This window comes from Acomys russatus, chromosome 15 (genome assembly GCF_903995435.1).
Source record: "Acomys russatus chromosome 15, mAcoRus1.1, whole genome shotgun sequence".
Taxonomy (NCBI): Eukaryota; Metazoa; Chordata; class Mammalia; order Rodentia; family Muridae; genus Acomys; species Acomys russatus.
In genome coordinates, this window is record NC_067151.1 from 60,040,962 (window position 1) to 60,059,124 (window position 18,163).

The following is an 18,163-nucleotide window of genomic DNA, read 5'->3' on the forward strand; positions in this document are numbered from 1 at the left end:
AAGTAGCCTCTACCCTACCCAACTCTCCAAGGTGCAAGAGTTAACACCGAGAAGTGGGGCAGGTAATGTGAAAGAAGGAAGCTTGTGTGGTTCCCACTAGCATTGGACCTGGGAACTGCTGTGCTGTATACATGGGCCCTGGCCAGTCAGCCAGGGCATGGTCCTGACCATTCTCGGTCCACATCCAGGACACGTTTGGCTGATCCAGCACAAAGCTGAGCAGAAAGGGAACAGCGATACTAGTGATATTTGGAGCCCTCCTCACTCAGACAGATGACCACAGTGGCAGCCAGGGTGGCTGGCTTTTTTTTTTTTTTTTTTTTGGGACCCCCAACTACCAAGGGCTGGATATTTGAACTCATTGTCCCATCTGTAATCCCCTGAGGTGTGGGCTGCCCCGTATCCCAGCTGCCTGGACTAGAGCCACCTAGGCCAAAGACTGCCCACCTCAGTGTATCTCTGTGACCACTTATGGGAGATGAAAGGAACAGGACAGAAAGGAAATGATAAAATACGCTCCTCTCCCCTCCTCTCTTCCCCTCACCCCAACCTCCACTTCCCTGTCCCCATGTTTGGGTCAGATAAGAACAAAGGTCAGAAAAGACATCCTCCTGAAGAGGAGGAAAGGGCAGGCCCGGGAGACTGGGGCATGCACAGAGCGCCATCCTTGGGATGGGGTGTTAACTGGGAGACCTGCTCCTGATTTATGATGGCAGGAGGAAGAAGGCTGGGTCTAAGAAAGGAGCAATGAGCAATGTCCCTGAATGTCAGGGAAACCGCTGGGAAGCCTTCTCCTCTGCCCCGCAGAGATACCCCAGCCAGACTCCGGCCTCTCTACACATGAGTCTGCATGCGCTGCTGGAATCGCTGGCCATAGTCTGAGTGCTGGGAGGTGTATGAGAATCGAGTGGCTGTGGCATACTTGCCGATAGGGTCATATGCTTCGTAGGGGGTCCTCTCCAGGCCAGAGGGCGGGGCCTGGGGGTAGCCTAGGCGGTAGGTAGGATACCCAGCTGCCCCTGGGAAGGGGTGGGAGTTGAACTTCTCATAGTTCTCGTAGGAAAGCTGGCTGGTTGTATCGGTGCCACCTGGAGCAGAAGGGCCAGAGGGTGTGGGCTCTGTGCCATAGTCAGAGGCAGGGGCCCGGCTGTACGTATTGAGCTGGGCATAGCCGCTGGAGTGGGAGAGGCGGGATGATGGGCGGCCATCAAAACGTGTAGGACCGGCGGCACGGTAGTCAGCGTATAGCACCGCCCTGGAGGATGGGCGATCTTCGTGGGCACGTACATTGTAATAACCATTGGTGGGATCCTGAGGGGGGCGGGCAACAAGAGAAGAGGATAAAAATGGGGGTTTCCTCCAGTGTAATAAGATCTGAAATGGTCTTCTGCCCGTGCCCACCCGAGCCCATGATCTCCTGGTCTCGCCCCGCATCGGTCTATCTATCTTCAGTTCCTTCTGCAGACCCTGTTGATCACTCCTCCCTGGTTGGCCTCGCCTCCCTGCGCAGACCCGCCCACCTGTCCCATCTCCCTGTGGCCTGCTTCAATCCCTTTTCTCACCTTCATCTCATACTCTTCCCGGGTATCAATGGTGTCACAGCGCAGGTCTTGCTTCAGATCCACGTCATCCTTAAACGACTAAAGGACAGGAGCGGGTATCAGGAGACAGACGCCGCTTTTACCCCGGTAACCGATTCCACGTTCAGAGGACACCTGCTAAGGGGGGCTCTGGGGTTGGAGCGGACTTGTGTCTCACTGTGTCGGTTGAGGCAAGACACCAGAGACCTGGCTTTTAGCCATTAATTTTGTTGCTAGTGTGTAATATGACACCTTGAGTGTGACACTGCTACTATTGGGGAGTGCTGCCTCATCTCAGAAATGAGGAGTCTGAACCAAAAATATCTACAGATTTTCCTTTATGTGAGGGGAGGGGGAGGGGTAAAGGGAGTTGGAGGGGAGGGGAGGGAGGGAGCTTTGCATATGTATGTGAGAGTATATGTCAGTAAGTGTGAAAGAACAAGTGTGAGTGTGTTTCTTTGTGAGCAGGTTAGTACATAGGAGTCGGGGAAGCAGGAACAGGCTAAACTCACCGAGAAGGAAGAAGAGGTGACGTGACAGAAGCTATTAAGAGCTGGTGGGACTGGCCTTAGGAATACGAAGAGCCTAGGCCAGGGAGACAAGATCTTACCGAGTAGATGGCCTTCATGACCCGAGTTGCCGTGGAGATGCTGGCAGTGTCATCCTCCCGGTCAGAATGCATCGTGAGTGGCTCCCGATTCACCGTCTCCACCTTGATGTCCAGCTTCCTCAACGTCACATCCTTTCGACCTAGGACAGGGAGATGTGGCTGGGCCAGGTGCTTCTTAGTAGTCTCAGCCATGTTGGCTTCTAGCCCCACCTCCATCCCCCTAAAGTGACCTTGAAGGGTACAGTTGGGGGATGAAGGGTTTGCTGTGGCTATGTAGCGCCTGTACTCACTGCCTTTGCGACGACGGTAGAGGAAGAACACTAAGGCGACAAAGAAGATGATGACCAGGATGCCTGCACCAATGGTGGCCCCAGCAATGACCCCCACAGGTACCACCTCTATAGATGAGGAGAGGAAAAGAGTGGGTGTGAGGACGGAGCTGTACAGGGACAGGAGGCTTGGCCACAAGATACTGTGGCAACTCTGGATTATACACATAGCAAAGTTTTGCCTGAACTGGACCATGTTGGCCTCTAAGTCCAGGACACGCTGGAGAAGATCTGGGCTGAGTTTGGATTGAAATCTGTGCTTTAGTTTAACCAGAGTTGATGTCAGGGCAGGTATCCAGCCCTGCCACCAGTTTGTCTCAGGGTCTTCTTTTCCTGTTTGGTCCACCTGTCCATGAGGCTTGGTTCGTCCCTCCTGAGCTTGGCTTTTGTCTGAAGCCAACTGTCTCCAAACTCCAAGCTGTGAGCTCTGCTCTTGCCTCCTCTACCAGCTATGTCTGCTCTATCTGCACTGGCCACCTGTGGCTCCATCGGTCCTTAGTGTCCCCGCTTTCTTTAGCTGAGAAGGTGCCCAAGAATTCTCCCTTTGGCCTTTTCACTCTTTCTGGAATCACTGGTTGGATCTGGATTCTGGTTACACATCTTCCCCTCTGAGAGCCTTCCTCTCCAAGCTCCCACTTTACCCTTCTCTGTTGCCTACACCCACCCCAGGTGTCTTTAAACCTGAACTATTAGCTTCCTCAGTCATTCTCCAAGGTTCTCCGTATCTCCCTTTTCAACGACTACTTCTCAAAAACAAACAAATGCTATTTTTCCTTCATCAAACCTATCTGTCAAAGGCTAGATAACCTCCTCCATCTTGCGAAAGGTACCCAGAGAGAATACATCTTTTCTATAAAACCAAGGAGGCTTGAAGGGGTAGGGAACCCTTGACCTTTACAAATCTATCCCATTCGATCCTCTCAGTAACTCAGCGACGTAGGTAGTGTTAATCTGTTGCATATATATCATTTACTTTTTCCTCTGCCTGGATTCATTTGTTTCTTCTAGATAAGCTCCTTCACGACAATGACTGTTTCCTGTGGGCAGGGACGAGCTTCCGTTCACACCTGCAACCCTTCCTTCAGACTCTGACGTAGAAGGGCATTTCAAGGAACATTTACATAGTAAATTGATTAGCCGACCACTCAGGTCAGCTTCTGGCAGAGAGGCCAGAGAGAGAGAGAGAGAGAGAGAGAGAGAGAGAGAGAGAGAGAGAGAGGTGTCTTGCTTTGAAGCTTGCTATAGAAAGAGAAGATGGAACTCCAGGCTAGCCTGGGCAGTCAACATGGCTGACCTTGCTCTTCCAGCTGGATGATGGCCGTGCCTGGCCCAAAGCTATTCCAGGCAGTGCAGTTGTAGTGGGTCTGGAAGTCCGCCTCCATGACGTTATTGATGGTGAGTGTGGACAGCACGCCGCTGCCTGAGTTAGTCCTTTCCACGGTGTAGCGCTCCAGGGTCCCCACCTCCAGGAAATTCTCTTTCCATGCCCATGCCTGAGGTGGGGAAGGCAGGATGGAGGTGAGAGAAGGGCACGTGGGAGAAGTCAGTACCCCCCCACACCCCCTGTCAAAGATATCCAATCCACTCTTAGGTAGCCTCACACTGGCAGACGTGTTGTCCCCAGTCCCCACACATCCACATCCTGAAACAACACAAGTCACACCAGCTACCACAAATCCTTGGCACTGAACTCCTCCAGAATTTGTGGCTCCCACACAATAGGTATCAGATATATCTAGAGACCCTAAAAGCTACAACCTTGAGGTTGGTTTATGTACCGGCTATGAATGAAAGGGTGAGTTAGCATCACCAGTGGTCCCATGCTGTAAGTATATGACATTGGGTGGTATTTTGTGATGTGGCAGCAGCTGAGTTAACGAGCCAATATTTGGATCCTGGACTGGGACTTGAGATCCCTGGGTTCTATTTCCTATACCCCTCACCCCAGAGCATCTCTGCGGCCATGCCTTCCCTCTCCAGGCCTCATTTTTTTCATCTCTGATGAAATGGCAGGTTCTGGCCACCCTGGGGCAATGCTCAGCCTTGTGATTCTAACTGCATACAAGTTTATCTTACCAGCTGTACCATTAATCAACCCACAGAAACCTGCCTGGCTCTCTGGAGATGCATCTCCCCGCTCTTAATTATGAGCAAGGAGTCAAGAGGAGCCCCCCCCCCCACCCCCGAGGTGCTCCATCCCTGACCTCCCAGCTGAGGCAGTCCCAACTGTGTGCTCTCATGGCATAGGGGAGGCTAAGGAAGAGAGGCAGCTGAATGCTGGCTCCCTTCCAGGGCTCAGGCCTCCCAGGAGCCAGACAGTCTTCTGCCCAGGCAGCTGTGGTAATGAAGTACCCCTGGGCAGCCCTGGAGTTAGCCAAATGGTCATTAAATGTGATGAGGGCTTTGATGGTTAGTGGCCACAGGAGGAATTAATTGTTTATGGTATAGGGGAGAAGAGAAAAGCACGAGGACTGGCCAGAAGCTGGTGGGAGGAAGGCAGGGAAGAAAGGAGAAGAGTGGGATGGGTGGAAGGGAGGGAGGGAAGGAGGGAGAGAGTAGGGGAGGGAAGGAGGGAGAAGAGTGGGATGGGTGGGAGGGAGGGAGGGGCAGGCTGATGGAAGAAGGGGAAAGGGAGGCATAAAGAAAAGACTAGGGCCTGGCGTGTTGACGCATGCCTTTAATCCCAGCACTTGGAAGGCAGAGGCAGGCAGATGGCTGTGAGTTCAAGACCAGCCTAGTCTACAGAGTGAGTCTAGGACAGCCAAGGCTACACAGAGAAACCCTGTCTTGGAAAAAAAGAAAGAAAGAAAGAAAAGACTGAAAGGGTGGAAGATGATGGGAGAGAGAGGAAGGACCTTCACTAGGAGTGAGAGGGAGCCTGCATCACCTGACTCCAAGAACACTGCTAGGTTCTTTTGTTTGTTTGCTTGCTTTCCTTTTTCCTGTAGCCTTAGCTGTCCTAGACTTGCTTTGCAGACCAGGCTGGCCTTAAACTCACAAAGATCTGCCTGCCTCTGCCTCCTGAGTGCTAGGATTAAAGGCCTGCACCTGGTGTTTGTTTTCTTTTTCTTTTTTCTTTTTGAGACAAGGTTTCTCTATGTAGCCCTGGCTGTCCTGGATTCCATTTGCAAACCAGGCTGGCCTTGAACTCATAGAGATCCACCTGCCTCTGCCCTCCGAGTGCTGGGATTAAAGGCCTGTGCCTCCACACCCGGTGTTTGTTTTTCAAGATGGGGTTTATCTGTGTAGTCCTGGCTGTCCTGGAACTTGCTTTGTAGACCAGGCTGGCCTTGAACTCACAGAGATCCACCTGCTGGGATCAAAGGCGTGTGTCATCACTGCCTGGCCCTCACAACCGCTGCTCTCATGACTTTTACATAGGGATATGGCCTCCTCTTCACAGATGAGGACCTGGGGTTCAAACTACTAATCTGTTCAGCATCACACAAGTAAGGGACAGGTAAAACGATACAGAAATTAATAAAAGGCAGGAAAGGGGTGGGGAGGCTGGAGACGCAAGCCAGAAGCGGCACGGAGAAGATGGGCTGCCTGTCAGAGCCAACCCAGTACTCACAATTCGGTCTGGAGGCGGGGTACTCCCGATGAAGCACTCCACCTTGCCGCCGTCACCTCTCACGGCAAACTGCACCGCCTCGCTGGAGATAATAGGGGGTCCTGTAAGAAGGAAGACACCATCAGGCCGGTCGGAAGCTTCCAGAAGTGCTTGTCCACGCGGACTCATCCACTCAGGGCACTCACCATTTACATAAAGTGGTACCTCTCGCTCAGCCACTCCGATCCGAGGCACGATGGCCCGACAGGTATAGGTGCCAGCATCTGCCTGGGTCACTGACTTCAGCAGCAGCTGATTGCTGTTACTCAGGACCTGGGCAGAGAGATTAGCCTCGGGTGGGGAGCCAGGAAGCCTGGGCCCCTGGGTCGGTGAGGGCCCCGCATTGGAGGCGTGGGAAAGAAAGCATGAAGGGCCACACGTGAATTCCCAGAAGATAAACAGGTTCCTGAGTCTGGTTGATCCACACCCCCACCCCCCTGCCCCCAGACTCTAAGCAAGCTAGCAATAAGGGCACCACTGTACAAGACTACACAGATTATGGCTACAGTCCTTTCTGATGATTTGTTCCTGTGCTTTCATTACTAAGCCATGTAAGACTATTTATTCTGAAATTCCCCTTTACAATTCTGGCTCAGCCTCTCTAATGCGGGCCTTTAGAACTGTGCATTTCAACTTCCTTCGCCAGATTCCCTACCTCCTCGTGCACCATTAATGCGCTAAGTCTTTCACTACGGCAGCAGCAACAGCAACACCTGTTCCCCTCATCCACTTCACCCCGAGTTCTGTGCAAAAGTCGAATAAGAAGGGGCACGGCTGATTGCAAGTGTTCTCTCCCCTCCCAGATCCCGAGAGCCCCTGGAAATGTTGCAGGTTTGATTTGGAAAAAGAACCCTGACCCATCCCACTGCCTTCGCTGTACCGCAAGGTCCGTGTCCCTTCCTCCCAGCACTCAGAACAGGCAGGGAGAGCTTTACCATGTTTGAGTCCTTCTTGGTCCAGGTGAGGGTGAGGGGGGGATTGCCAACCCAGACACAGGTGAGGGTCACATCAGATCCAATGTCTGTGGTTGTAGGCTTTGGGTCAACTACAATCCGGGGGGCAACTGAAGGAGGGAGAAGTGGCCGGTCAGAGCCTCAAAGCTCCCGAGGGTCATCCACTCCGATCCGCCCTCTTTCTCCTGGCCCCCTAGCTCCCATGTTTACTTCCATCTACCAGGTTAGTGGAGCTTTGCCTTCCCGGCACCCAAGGACCTAGGAAGGCCCCTGCTCTCTGTCCCCTGCCTCTGCCTTTCCAGCTTACTCACAGTGAACATTCACCAATGTGCTGACATTCGTGCTCCCCACTTTGTTGTGAACCTCGCAGGACACGGGCTCCGTGAAGAAGGAATAATCGACGTTTGTCTCATAGCGGCTCTCGTGGGCATCTTCAATCAAGAAGCCCCCTTTGGCCCACCTAGAAGGGCAAAGCAGCATAGGTGTGAGATCAGAACTTGAGACTCTCTCAACTGTATTCAGGGACACCGGCCTCTCCAGCATCCCTCCCACGCCCCACCGCCACCACAACCACAGTCTCAGGGGGCCTCTCCATTTGTCGCCTGTATGGCACTCCCAAACCCCGACCCTTTCACCTGTAGCCCAGGATCTCAGGGTTGGCTGTGGCCTGACATGTAAAGATGACCCGCTCTCCCTCTTGTACCGTCTGAGGTTCAGTGGACAGAGTCACGGTAGGAGGGTCTGCAAAGTAGGGGATAGGAAGTCAGGGTCTTGTCTGTCCCACCCCCCAAGTTTCTCTCTTTCCCTTCGTGACACATATACCCATACCACTTTGAAGCGAAAGTCCAAGTTTACAAAATATTAGCCTCCCCTTTTCTTTACAGTCTTTTTCTGGAGGAGGCTCAGGCCAAGAATGATAGCGAAGGAATACATTTACCCAAATGGGTGTAATGACCAAATATGGTCACTAGGTGCCAGTGTGGGTTAGTTTGGCTTATTGATAAAAAGGATTAGGGTAAGAGCATCCCTGACTAGGAGGGATGTTTGGAGCATCTCCCAGGAAAGCATACTCTACGTGCTAGATGCTCTCATGCCATAACTACTTTAATGCTCACAACTCAAATAAGCAGATATAATGCTATACTCAATGTTCCATCTTCCAATCATTACTGACCATGAGTCAAATTTGAGTTCTATCAGGAAATGAGGGGAGCATCAGTCCTGGGCCTCCTTGTTCTGTGCTCCCACAGCTGCCTATGATCATGTACCCTACCCAATACTACACTCACGGTGTACATCAAGCTCAATGGACGTCTCCTTGCCATTGGGGATGGCCTCATTCGTGCTCCGACAGGTGAATACACGACCGATGTCCAGGTCTGTGGGGTGAATGAGCAGTTGGCTGATTGTAGTCTCCCTTTTCCCATCCTTCAGCAGTTCCTGGGGGATGGGAGAAGACAGAGTCAAGGCTGAAAGCCAATTCCTCTGCTCTCAGAGGAACCCACAGAAGGATGGACCTTTATATATATCACAGCTCCGTCCCTGTAACAATCCGCTCTATTTTTAAGTAGTTGGCTATTTTAAAAGGCTTTCTATGGTTTACAGAAACATCGAGTAGAAAGGTAGTTTCCTATCTACCACAATTCCCCTCATTATTACATCTGAAGAAAGTGCGGAAATCTTTTTTTTTTTAATAATTTATTTTAATTTTATGTGCACTGGTGTTTTGCCTGCATGTATGTCGGTGTGAAGATGTCAAATCTTGGACTTACAGATAGTTGTGAGCTGCCATGTGGGTGCTGGGAATTGAACCTGGGTCCTCTGGAAGAGCAGTCAGTGCTCTAACCAGCCCCAAGTGTGGAAATTTTATTATTACATACTCTGACGTCAATATCTTAGTATGAACTGAAGTCTACAGTGCACATGAGCTTTCGCTCCTTGTAGTACAATTTTCTCTGTGCAACTGAACCTTATTCCTGGAGTTCTCTAAGCCCATGGTAGGATCTTCGTCTTCTAGAAGGACTTCCTAGGCCTGCCCAGGCCTCTGGCCTCTCTCCTGCCTGACAGGTAGGTACCACTTACAGTTAGACCAGCTTACATTTGGCCCTAGGCATCGTGCGTGTCCCAGTGGTGGCTCTAAGCTCCTCAAGTGCAGAGACAGATTCAGCAGCTCAAATACTTATTGGCTCGGTGACGCCCAAAGCCATGTTCTATATGGTCACCTACCGGAAGACACCACACTACGAACAAGAGTAAGGCCTCTCATTCAGGCAGCCAGGCATGCATGTTAGGGGATGACAACAGCATCCAACTGAGGCAAAACACAGCCTTCAGCGAATGAGCAAAGGAGAAGAGGAAGATAACAAATGGTACCAACAAACCAACTTGTTTGGCTACCAAGATATTTCTAAAGCATGTAGCCGCCGTGTGCATGCCCCACCCCCCACCCCGGCCCCAACACAAGGAGAAAAATGATAGTTTTTTTATGGTAAAGAAGTTAGTCCCCATTGGGGTCAAATAACCATTAATCAGATGATGCACGGAGGCCAAGAGGAAGAGATTTGCCCAAAGCCACGGAGGTCACTAAGAGCTAAGGCCAGAATCCAAGCTCTCCATCCTCACACTGTGGGCACCCAGGTGGGCACTTTCTCGCCCCACTGGGAAGTGTCTCTCGCAGTGCCCAGCCCAGGGCTGGGGGCACAAACATGCTGGCCACCACTGGCAGAATGCTCCTCACATGTAAGACCTGGATCCTGCTGCCATCAGCTGTGCTGTGTGACTCTGCGTACATGACTTAAAGGTCTTTCACTATCATGACTTCCCCATGCGAGAATGTGCACAGAACCCTGGCTTCTGCAGCCGGTCAGCCGTGCTGAAGGGAGAGGGTAAAAGGCCTCAACGGTGCAGTCGGACGCGGGTGCAGAAAGCCTACTCTGCTGCCTGCTCCCTTGGGGCAGGGCAGACACTCTACTTCTCTGGCCATTCATTTCCTCCTCTGTACGTTGCTGGAAGCAATGCCTACCTTATGAGACTCTTCTGCGGTTTAAGAGAAACTGCCCATAAAGTGTTGACCATACCTAGTACCTAGCATACAGGAAGAACTTAGGGAAATGTCCCAGTGATCCTGGAAGTCCATTTGTCTTCTCTGGGCCTCAGTCTTCACAAGTGTATGAGGTCAGACACACCCCCTTTGGGAAAGAAAGGGGAGATAACACGGAGCTGAGCCTAAGAGGGGGCCAGAGGAGCAGGCCGGTTCTCACCGTGCTATCCACAGCTCCCTCCTGCTGGGTCCCATCCCGGAACCAAATGATGGTAGCAGCAGGCTTGGCATTAAATGCTCGGCATGTGAGGTTGTGGGGGGTGCCTGCCTGTAGCAGAATCACAGGGCCCCCATCAATCCTTGTGTCCTCTGGAGGAACTAGAGGGAAGAAGAGAACAAAATCAGCTGAGGACGCAGCTAACTGTGCTCCCCCCACCCATGACAGGGAGGTGTCCTTACATCGGCATCTGCTCCTCTCTACAGAGCAATGCTACCCATTACAGTCCCTGTGCACAGTGCTCACACGGAGACTTCACCCAAAGGCCTCAGCCCACAGGCTGTCTCGGCTTGCCCAGTCACTCTCTCGCAGCGGCTATTATGGTCTGGGACCGTACTCACCACTGCTGCCTAAGGATGCTTACTTCAGATAGAGGGCTATCACAAGGTCATGAGCACAGATCACGCCCTTGGGAAGGAACGGTGTCTCTGCCTCAGGATTTCTTACATCTATCCCCTTCCACCTGCTCCTCTGCCTGGAACAGCGGGATGCGCGACTCTATCCACTACACCTTCGGCAGGTTATTTTCTCCATAGCAGCTGAGACTGTGCTGGCCTCCTGCTCAAACACCTCCAGAGGCTACAGCTGCCTATAGCATCAATTCCAGGCCCTCAGCTTCCTGTTTCAGGGTCCTTAAGCCACGCCCTGCAGACCCTTACCTCCTCACTTTGCTGCTGCCTCTACGAGGGGGGGAGGAGTGGGGGGGAGGTGCAGGGGGGCATGCCCTCTCTCAGAGCTGCTGTTACCACCCTGGTCAAACCCGGAGTGATGCAGAAAGCTTCAAGTTTCCACCAGCAGCAGTCTCAGCTCGGACTCCTGTCTGCCCCGTGGGTACTGCTGGTAATTGTCTCCCCCTGCCTTAACCCCCTTGGAAAAGCAAGTTCAGGTCTCACTGGCATTCAAATACAGTCTCCACTGCCCAATGCATGGCAAAACCACGGCAAAATCAGGCCATTGCTATGTCCTTAAGGAACTGAGTTGGCTATACACGTGGTTTTAAGAAATATGAATACGGCCTCTTTTTTTTTTTTTTTAACGGCCCCTTTTCTTATACCACAGCCATAGGCTTCTAAACGTTAAGTAAGGTGAGCCAGATCTTCTGTTCTCCAAGGCCTAAGTTCCCTGAGGACAGGGTTTTGTTTTGTTGTTGGTTTTTTAAAAAGTATTTATTTATTTATTCCCTTACTTATTTTGAGACAGAGACTCACTATGTGGCCTGGGCTGACACTGAATCCACCCACGATCCTCCTGCCTTCACTCTCCAAGGGCTGGAATTACAGGTTTGTGACATTGTATCTGTTTCTTCCCATTAACTCTCGCAACAGCCGTGTTTAGCCAACTGGCTGAGCAGCAAGCGGGTAGGGGTTTTTGGCTGCGTGCGCCCTTGGTGGGATAAAGGCAGAAGGATTTTGGTCCTAGTTTAGGTCTACTTGATACTCAATAGCCAGAAGGGAGCAAGGATTTTTGTTTTCTTCTTTCTGAGAAAGTCAAGCCAAGGGAGACAGAGAGGAAACTTCTCGAGGCGAGCCTTGAGGGAGACCTTGGGAGGTCCACGCCACTGGAGGCAGACAGGGCTGTCCTGGTGTGGGTGAAACGCAGGGCTCTGCGCTGGAGGTGCAGTTGCTGACACAGCTTTCTGTTCAATTTGTACACGTGGAGTGGCAGAGTGGAGACAGCATGGGATTTAGATCAATGCCCTTCAAATCCTGGTACCTTCCCTTTACCGTCACGTGGTCTTGGTGGAGGCCCTAAAGGCACCGAGTCTGTTTCTCCCTCGGAGACCTAGCATTGTCCCCTCACTCAGAGAGGCACTGCACACTGAGTGTAGCGTGCAGGGACCTGTGAGGTGTAAACCGCGCTACCCTTACTCTGATGAGATGACTCTGGGGCTTCTGCGCAGCTCATTATTCTCTCCAGTTCCCTCTTCCTCCTCTTCCCTGCTCCCTCATACACACAACTCCAGTGATGAAGGCAGGGTTGTGGGTAGAAGTGGGGAGGGGGTCCCCCAGTCTGCCTGGCTCTCCACAATTGTACCTCCCTACCACATTCATAAACTGAGCCCCTATATGCCCAGAGACATTGGGTCCCTGCCGCAAAAAGAGCAAAGCATTTCCTCCCTCTGGTCCTTCTGCCCTTGCCATGTTTTCTCTCCCTTTCACTCAGGCAAAGACCATCTGTCACCAACCCACATTTCTCTAGAATTTCTCAAGGTCTTTGACGCCAACTATCAGTAGTAAACCGTAAGCCAATTAGCCATAATTTCTACCATTTACCCAGTATTTGCTAAGGCTCTTTGTGCATATGACTTCATTTAACCCTTATCACAAAATATTAAATCTCAGAAAAAAATAAAAGAGAAAGGCAATCAGGTAGGAAGGAAGGGAGGGAGGGAGGGAGGGAGGGGAGGAAGGAAGGAAGGAGGAAGGAAGGAAGGAAGGAAGGAAGGAAGGAAGGAAAGAAGGAAGGAAAAGCAGGCCAGGCAGATAACATTATGGCACATTACCATGCCAGAGAGAAAACCCCTGGCCAGGGATCGGGACCTTTTCAGGGTCACAGTACGAAAAAAGGCCAAGGCATAACCTGAACCCAGGACTTGTGATTCCCAGCAGCCTAGAACTCTTTCTGTTGCTAGGAGTTCCCCACACTCACCCTCCCCCAAATAGGATGGAATCTGGTACAAAAACTCACTTATCTCAGCTCCTCTCTCCTTTCTTCCCACTTCAATAACTTCATGTGGGAGGGAGGGCAAAGATGAGAAGTGGAGGTCAGAAGAAAGAGAGAGGGACGGAGTCAATTAAAACAGGAAGGAAGGCTCCCAGGCAGAAGGGGCGGAGCTAGAGTGAGGAGGCACAAGACAGACAGAAGCGAGAGACCACTAAGCTCTGGGGAAGTAAACCCTGAAGACTGGCCACAGCTGGTTGCCCTTTTGTTGTGTGTGGAGGGTAGTCCTCCCATTATTCAGATGGCCCAAGGCTTGCCATGGCGACATCTACTCTGTCCCCTTGTGGGTGCTGCTGCTGGAAGCTTAACTTCCAAGAGCAAGCCTTCAGACTACCATAGTTGCAAACAGACTCCCTGGGTCCAGCCCTGCCCCCCAGGCTTATTTCTTCTGTCTCTGTCCCCTGTTCAGTGATGTTCTTGGGAGAGGAGCATGCTGAGGGAAGGAGCAGCCAGGCCGGCTGGGCTAAAAGGGGAAAGGTTTGGGGTTCAGGGAGAGCAGAAAGATGGAGGGGAACAGGGAAAGCTCCCCAAACAAACCTGACTGCAACATAAACCAGGAAAAGTGTGGGCTGGGTCTCCATCACCATACTTCTTGGTACAGATAGCCCCGCCTCGTCATCTTTTTTGTTGTTGTTGTTGTTGTTGTTGTTTTTAAGACAAGGTCTCTCTGTGTAGCCTTGGCTGTCCTGGACTCACTTTGTAGACCAGGCTGGACTCAAACTCACAGCGATCTGCCTGCCTCTGCCTCCCGAGTGCTGGGATTAAAGGCGTGTGCCACCACGCCCAGCTTGACAGTTATATTTCACAAGGAAGGTCTGGGTCCTTAGTGTGATCTGAGCAGAGGTTGGAGCCAAGGATAATACCCAGTAAAGGTGAGCATAGCACAGCCTCCTCGTGCTTTACCTGCTTTTAGGGGTTTTTATTATGTTTATTTTATGTGCTTTTGACTCCATGTATGCCTGTATGAGGGTATCCAGTCCCCTGAAACTGGAGTTACAAACTGTCATGAGCCAACATATGGGTGCTGGGAATTGAACCTGGGTCTTTTGGAGGAGCGGTCAGTGCTCTTAACCACTAAGCCATCTCTTCAGCTTGCTTTCAGGGTTTGTTATTTGTTTGTTTGTTTGTTTGTTTGAGACAGGATTTCTCTATGTATCCCTGACTGTCCTGGAACTTGCTTTTAGTTATTTAAAAAGCATAATTTTCAGTGTGTGTGTGTGTGTGTGTGTGTGTGTGTGTGTGCACATCCACATATTTGCTTATATGTTTACCACATTATATGCATGTGCCCACAAAAGCCAGAAGGAGGCACTGGAATCCCCCAAAACTGGAGTGACCAGTGGGTTGTAAACTATTGGATGTGAGTGCCAGGTACTGACCCCAGGTCTTCTGCAAACAAAGCAAGCATAGCATCATCTAACCACTGGGCCATCTTAGTCTCATGTAAGGAGTTGTTGAGAGAAAAGCAGGGAGAGTGGAGACAGTAGGGGGAGAGGTGGGGCTAGGAACAGAGGAAAAGGTTGGGATGTTGAAGAGGGAACGGGAAAGGGGAGAAACAGAGCTTGGGAGTCATTACTGAGCACGGTGAGTTTGGCTCGCCGAGAGCGCAGGGCAGCCTCCGTGGCCTGGCACTCATAGGAAGCATCATCAGAGAGCTCCGCGTCTGTGATCTCCAAGTTGTATTGGCCAGCATCCGCAGAGCCCACGACCCGGTACCGTGGCCAGGCTGCAGAGACAGACAGGGAAAGACTAGAGTAAGGCCCTGTCTTGAGGCCTGGACCACCCTGTCCTCCACCCAGATCTCCCCAAAGCAGAACCCACATCCATTCCAGGCCATTTCCTCCTTTTTGCTCCTGGGCACCATGGGCAGGTGAGACTGTGAAGTACCAGACACAGACTCCGTAGTGTCGGGAGGGGATAATGAGGAATAAACAGAGAGAGAGAGAGAGAGAGAGAGAGAGAGACAGACAGACAGACAGACAGACAGACAACAGATAGATAGAGATAGAGATAGAGACAGACAGATAGACAGACAGACACAGACAGACAGACATAGATAGACAGAGGAGCAGATGAAATCTCCAAAGCAGTTTCCTGGCAAATGACTCTAATAATACTAGCAAAGGAAGAGGGAAGAAAAGAAAAAGAAAAGACAACCAGTGAGGAGAGTGGAGAGAAGAGAGCGTGTGCACACTGGTAAATATAGGGCACCTCCGCACTTACTGGGGCACCTCCATGTGGCTCACAAGGCCTCATGCCCACTCACCATGAAAGGAGAGTGAGCAAGGTTTGCTGGCTTCTCAAAGGAGAACCCAAACAAATTTACTTCTTTTCAAAGACTTAGGGTGCCTCTGTGTATCCAGTGTGCCTTGCTTACAGGCTCCTGCTAACTCCCACCCAAATCCCGACCACCCCCCTCCCAGTGGCTATGGATGCCTTTGACTGCATACCAATCGACCTCAATCTTTCTCATTTTCTCTCTCATCAACAACACATCCATCAAATCCATCTCTTTCCTTTATGGATCGTGCTGTGCAGATTTCCTCAACCAAGACCCTCAGCAAATAATCTCAGCACCCTCAAAAATAATAAGGCCAGAAATACACAGGCCCCAGCCCACTCACATCATTAGAGTGCGTCCCGGCTCACAACATTATCCTCGAAAGCACATGCTGACCCTCGGTGCAAAAGCCAAGGGTGTGCTTTTAAGACAGACAGGCGGTGGCTGTTAAATCTGCTTCACGAATGGGCTAACCAAGGCAAAGAGCAAAGCAAAAGTGGCTCTCCTCAACCCAGTGAGTGGGCAAGTGGCCGGGGTGTGACCGGAGGCAGGTATCTCGACTCTTTACCCTCTCTGTCAAGAAGTGTTCCCAAGGGTCTCTGTGCTTGCTTTGTGATTCAGAAGGTTAGTGTTTTTGTCGCTGACTGAATCTTTAGGCTTTCTTTAGCACTGACTACATAGCCTGTGCTTAAAAAATGGTCATTTGTTGTTGTTGTTATTACTATTATTATTATTAATTAGGAAAGTGCTTAGGCTGATGGCCTCTAAGCAGACATGGACTGACTAAATGGGGGGCGGGGAGCATGAAGCACTCAAGAGGCAGGAGGGAAAGAGAGAAATGCTGTAATTATAATTTCAAACATTAAAAAAGAAAGAAAGAAAGAAAGAAAGAAAGGTCAGACAGTACCTGAGGCACCATCTATGTAGGACGGGGCAGGCTTTGCTAGCCCAGCACCTCCTTCTGGACCTGTCTGCAGCACCCCATGGGGTCTCCCTGACTCTGTCTAAAGCTCTTAAGGCAAAAAGGCCTGTTTCTCTAGCTCTCCCAGGCTGCTCACTGCCCTCCTTGAGCCAATCTGCAATCTGGAGTTGCAAGGTAAATAAATAAATAAATTTAAAAAAAATGACAGAGCTCAGAAGTCAAGAACAGGACAGGGGAAGCATGGATAGTGAACCCAGGCATCTAGGCTGAGAGTAGTGGACAGGATTTCCCCACGCTGGAGGGTGGAGCAACCACACACACACACCTCATTTGCCCCTGCTTTGCTGGGGGGAATCAAACTCAAGGCCTTGCCCAAGACAGCATGCACTCTGACAGACGTACAGTCCCAGCCCATCACTCACCTTTGAGACCCTGGCCCATACCCAGAGCCAGTCCATCCTTGGTCCATTGTACAATCCCAGAGTAGTTGAGGAGCACACACGGGAGGACGGCCCGCTGTCCAGCCACCACGGTCTGATCAGACGGCTCCTGGCTGAAGCGAGTCTGAGTCCCGGGCAAAGCCAAAGCTAGCAGTGGGTGGGTAAGAACACAAGTGAGGGGGGGCTCCACCCAGGGTCCTATCCTGTGCCATGCCTTCCCCCTAAGATGCTGCACACTCCCTTCGTCCCTTTCAGGGACCCAGGTATAGGTCTAAGGTTCTGGAGAGCTTAGCAATCACAGAAATGGTTTGGTAATACCTAAAGGTCTTCAGATTTTGACCCAGTTTTGAACGTTGGAGTCCAGCGAGCCGTACTCACTCAAGGACCACCCACCGAGTTAACAGCAGAGCGGGGGTCAGAGTTCAAGCCCTTGCTGCCTGGCCCTAGGCGATTATCTACAACTTCTTGTGTACCTGCCACCTCCTCCTAGACACTCAGAGTCACGTGTGACAGGATCATAACACCGGTGACTGTTTTAGGCTACAGTCCCCTTCTCCCCATGCAGTGTGGGCCAACGGATGTCCAGCCTCACCAGGTACAGCGTGTCTACTTGTGTGCACAGACGGTTCCAAGGCGAGACCACGCACAAAGCCAAATAGCCTGGTACATGCTTCTCGGAACACTGGCCCTGTTCCATGTGTTTACCCTTGACCCAAGGGCTGGAGCCCAGGGATGTAGACGCTGCTACATCTGCGTGCACGCAGCCTCCCGCATCATGGGAGCTGAGACAGTGTGGGACTCTGTTCTGTTCTCCCTCTGGCTCCAGGAGCTACACATGGCTGCCTGGCTGGCAGCTTGGCCGGGAGCATTTGATTAGAGAACTGCAGAGTAATTGCCTTTAATTGTGGAGCCTAAATGGGGTAGGGAATTGGATTGCGGATTTCTTCTCTCTTGCTCCCACCAACAGGCTTGCTTCATCTCTGCCTGGCCCCGGTGGTGGTGGTGGTGGGGGGGGGGGGGGGAAGGGCGGCGCAGGCCTGCATGCACACTGTGCGCAGCATGATGTGGGCATTAGCTTCCTACTCTGGGCTCCAGGGAAGGAGAGAGAGTGATGAGAGGCCAGCAAAGGGTTAAGTCGGAGGCTTCCTTGCCACCCACCGCTCCACTAGGTCACACCAGGCGATCAAAATAAGCTCTCTTCAAAGCTTAGACTCCTTGTTCACCTTTCCCAGCAGCTCCCTGAATCTATAGGGGCCACAACCCCCTAATCCAACTCCTTCTAAACCCAGCTTTCCCATTCACCCCTTCCCCATTGCGGGGACCCTCCTTTCATCCACTGTAGAACCCCTGCCCCACTTCTCAGTCCAGGATCAAACCCAGGCCACTCCACTGAGCAA

The 18,163-nt window shown here is 51.5% G+C and overlaps 1 protein-coding gene across 1 annotated transcript in view; it reads right to left on the reverse strand.

The window, feature by feature from the left end:
• Positions 1–523: 523 nt before the first annotated feature.
• Kirrel1 (kirre like nephrin family adhesion molecule 1) overlaps positions 524–18,163 on the reverse strand; it is a 67,796-nt gene continuing 50,156 nt past the window's right edge. Inside the window, exons 3-16 of the mRNA XM_051157422.1 lie at positions 16,749–16,913; positions 14,700–14,849; positions 10,346–10,503; positions 8,375–8,525; positions 7,721–7,826; positions 7,397–7,545; positions 7,068–7,195; positions 6,279–6,405; positions 6,094–6,194; positions 3,814–4,012; positions 2,481–2,588; positions 2,191–2,330; positions 1,563–1,640; positions 524–1,311 (exon numbers count right to left, since the gene is read on the reverse strand). Coding sequence (XP_051013379.1) covers positions 835–1,311; positions 1,563–1,640; positions 2,191–2,330; positions 2,481–2,588; positions 3,814–4,012; positions 6,094–6,194; positions 6,279–6,405; positions 7,068–7,195; positions 7,397–7,545; positions 7,721–7,826; positions 8,375–8,525; positions 10,346–10,503; positions 14,700–14,849; positions 16,749–16,913 — 2,237 coding nt within the window. The 3' untranslated portion in view covers positions 524–834. The remainder of the gene's footprint in view (positions 1,312–1,562; positions 1,641–2,190; positions 2,331–2,480; positions 2,589–3,813; positions 4,013–6,093; positions 6,195–6,278; positions 6,406–7,067; positions 7,196–7,396; positions 7,546–7,720; positions 7,827–8,374; positions 8,526–10,345; positions 10,504–14,699; positions 14,850–16,748; positions 16,914–18,163) is intronic.